The sequence below is a fragment of the Archocentrus centrarchus genome, unplaced genomic scaffold (genome assembly GCF_007364275.1).
Source record: "Archocentrus centrarchus isolate MPI-CPG fArcCen1 unplaced genomic scaffold, fArcCen1 scaffold_24_ctg1, whole genome shotgun sequence".
Lineage (NCBI taxonomy): Eukaryota > Metazoa > Chordata > Actinopteri > Cichliformes > Cichlidae > Archocentrus > Archocentrus centrarchus.
In genome coordinates, this window is record NW_022060254.1 from 4,365,160 (window position 1) to 4,368,805 (window position 3,646).

The following is a 3,646-nucleotide window of genomic DNA, read 5'->3' on the forward strand; positions in this document are numbered from 1 at the left end:
ATAATACAAATACTAAAACTAGATACAGTTGAAGGTAAAAATAACTTCAAGCTACTAATTTCTAGAAAAAATGTAACTATGGTAACATTTTCTTTCACAGCTCCCTCATCAGATCTTTACAGGAGATTCCATCGGAATTCTGTGGAGCCGGATCTCAAGGTTTTTAAGATTGACCAGAAGAGGATCTTTGTGTGTTTCTGCAGATTCATTATGATCCAATGATGGGAATGATTTCAGGCCTGCATGATCACGCTGATGTTTGCACAGAGCAGATAATGAAGGGAATGTTTTTGCACATTGGTAACAGTGAAACAGTTTCTTTGCAGCGTGGGATCGTTTGTGTTGGGAGTATGAAGTGAGATTCCTGAAGCTCTTGTCACACTGGTCACAGCTGTAGTTCCCTTCAGTGTGTTCAGTGTGTGTACTTTCATGAAAGGTACGATTACCTGAACATGAGAAGCTTTTGTCACAGTGTCTACACTTGTATGGTTTCTCTCCTGTGTGGACTCGTTTATGCGCTTTAAGGACACCTGCAGTGATGAAGGATGACCCACACTGGTCACAGAGGTGCTTTTTAACCCCACTGTGGATGAGTTCATGACGTTTTATTGCACCTGTTGTGGTGAAGCTTCTCCCACATTCTTTGCAGTACTTCAGTTTGTGTCCAGTGTGTCTACGCTGATGTATTTTTAGGCTCACTTGATGACTGAAAGTTTTCCCACAAAGGTCACAGCGAAACGCTTTCCCACCACCACAGCGATGACAGGGTTGAGAACTGGATCCATCTGTGTGGCTCTGCTTCTAAACAAAGACACAAAGACAGTGTAAGTCAGGGAATTCCTTCAACATTTTTATCCTGTACGTCGCCTGGAATAAAGAGCATCTCTGCCAACGTCCAATTACATTTTACTCTTTACATTACAACACTCAGCTTACTGGGATACAACAACTACAATACTACCACCAAAATACTACAATAATACTCATTTAAAACTGTAATAACCTTAATGTTGTAGTGGCACAATAATAATGTCACACTATAATACTAATGTAATACTACAATAAAATTGTAGTACTACATTACCACCACTGTAAATGTGCAAGAATATCAGTCTAACACTATAATCTTTATATAGTACCAGAATACCACAGTAATACTGCAATACTGCTAATGAAATACTATATACCACCATCATACTATCCAGACTGCGTTCATAGACCACAACACACTGTGGGACTCACTATAAGTGAGCAGTGAGTGATTTTGGACACAGCTGTGTCTGTTCATTTTTCATACGGCTCATTTCATACAGACTTTCTCCTGCAGCCTTCAATCAAGTCACACTTTGACTCTGTGAGCTGGAGAACGGTGGAACAAAGAGAGGACATGGGAGGAAGAGGAGATTCTTTTAAAGGCCCACTTCCAGCTCTCCGGTGGAAACATTAACGTAAATGAGCCAAATATACGACAAAAAGTGGCATCACAAGCAAACAGCAGAGCAGGCAGCCTGTTAAGGACCGACTCCCTGTGACAAATATTTAAACTGTTTGTAGTTTGGCTCTGTTTACTCTGTGCTAACAAAGCTTACAGGTGTTTTTACCTGCAGAGAGAAGAATTTGGGCTTCAAAGCAAAGAATTAAACAGAAATGTTTTGATAATTTGTTCTATGGTTGTATTTTATAATTTATTTTTTATGACAATAAAATTATTCTTATTCTATATACACCTGACTGAAGAAGGAGCCACTGTAAACCAACATAAAGACCCATATATGCAGAAATAATAATACCATGATATACCAGGAAACTGGTGTATCATAAATAATACAGTGATATAAATGTTTGTCACTACAAAAAGTAATAATTTAGTTTCTTATGATCAAAGAAGCAAAAATCATAAGTGAACAGTTGTTCCCAACAGTCAGGCTAAAGTTACAAGATCAAAATAAAAACACATACCTCACAGTAACTGCACTTGTAGAGTCTCTTTCTGCTGTGGATCTGTTGGTGTGATCTCAGGTGCTGTGGAGTTTTAAAAGTCTTATCACACAGGTCACATTTATGAGGTCTCTCCTCAGTGTGGGTAAACATGTGGCGTTGTAACTGTGCATCTGTTCCACACTTTTTCCCACACTGATCACAGCTGTACACATCATGTCCAGTGTGAATGCGTAGGTGTGCATTTCTGTACCCTAGCTGACTGAAAGTTTTTCCACAATAGTCACAGCTGTATGCCTTAATTCCAGAGTGGGTAACTTGATGACTCATTAAGTGGCTACTGCGATTAAAAGCTCTGCCACACTGATCACATCTGTACGGCTTCTCTCCACTGTGGATGAGTTGGTGTCCTTTTAAATTTCCAGCCAGGGCAAAAGACTTTCCACACAAGTCACAGCTGAACGGCTTCTCTCCACTGTGGATGAGTTGGTGCGTTTTTAAGTGTCCAGCCAGGGTAAAAGACTTTCCACACAAGTCACAGCTGAACGGCTTCTCTCCAGTGTGGATAAGTTGGTGCATTTTTAAGTTTCCAGCCTGGGTAAAAGACTTTCCACACAAGTCACAGCTGAACGGCTTCTCTCCAGTGTGGATAAGTTGGTGCATTTTTAAGTTTCCAGCCAGGGTAAAAGACTTTCCACACAAGTCACAGCTGAAGTGCTTCTCTCCAGTGTGGATGACTTGATGATTTTTTAATGAACCCTTACTAGTAAAATCCTTCCCACACTGATCACAGGTGTATTTTTTTCCTCCCTTCCTTCTGTGAGGTTTGTCAGCCTCCTGAGAGTGCTGACTTCTCGCTCCATGTTGGTCCTGCAGTGACAGAGATACAAACAGAGGCAGTGAGTGAAATGCAGTCGTGGAACAAACTTCAAACTCCATTAATATTAGAATTTTTTTGGAGCCTCCAAAGATCTACTAGGTCTATTACCTCCACCTACTGGTGAAAAAAAGAGGAAACTTAAATTTATGTAAAATGAATTCAAAGCATTAATTGGACATCCTTGTTATAAAGAATCATAACAGTCCAGCTTCAAAATGCCAAAGGATGGGACAACACTGCAAATGGATGAAAGCCATCCTGGAAACTTGTTTTATCTGTGAGCTAACAGACACATCCTGGTCAAAGATGAATCCAAGATTCCTCACAGGACTACTGCAGGCGACATGAATGCTATAAAAGGACAGCAAACACACACTTTTTCAAGTACTGTATGCATATATTTTCTAATAAATAACAAAGCAAATATGAGCTCTCTCTCACTGAGTTTCTGATCACACTGACAGACAAACTCCACAGTGTTGAACTGCAGTTTGTGATGGTAGTTGCTGTTCTGCTCTGCAGCCTCTGTGAGTTTGGTGTAGCAGCACATGAAGCAGCTCTCCACCTTCTGCAGCTTCTGCTTAGAGTGACCCTAAAGCTTGAAGCAGATCTTCAGAGCAGAACAAGGACTACTGCCACCAGCTGCAGTCCAACACAGTGGAGTTGGAGTGTGTTGAACCACGGGATGAGAGACTCTGGGGATCACCACAACAGCAACGTCAACAGCTACTGGTACAGCATTTCCAAATACATTACAGATCAAATACTGCTCAATGAAAATGATGTATTGTATGATAAATTGTGGGTTTGATCTGAATCTTGATTATT

At 40.5% G+C, this 3,646-nt stretch overlaps 1 protein-coding gene across 1 annotated transcript; it reads right to left on the minus strand.

Moving 5' to 3' along the window:
• Positions 1-339: 339 nt before the first annotated feature.
• Positions 340-2,727, minus strand: LOC115775790 (zinc finger protein 665-like; the record flags this gene model as incomplete). The annotated part of the gene is made up of 2 exons (XM_030723324.1): positions 340-801; positions 1,960-2,727. Coding segments are annotated over 2 exons (1,230 nt in total), but the record flags the coding sequence as incomplete, so codon positions are not given.
• Positions 2,728-3,646: the final 919 nt, after the last annotated feature.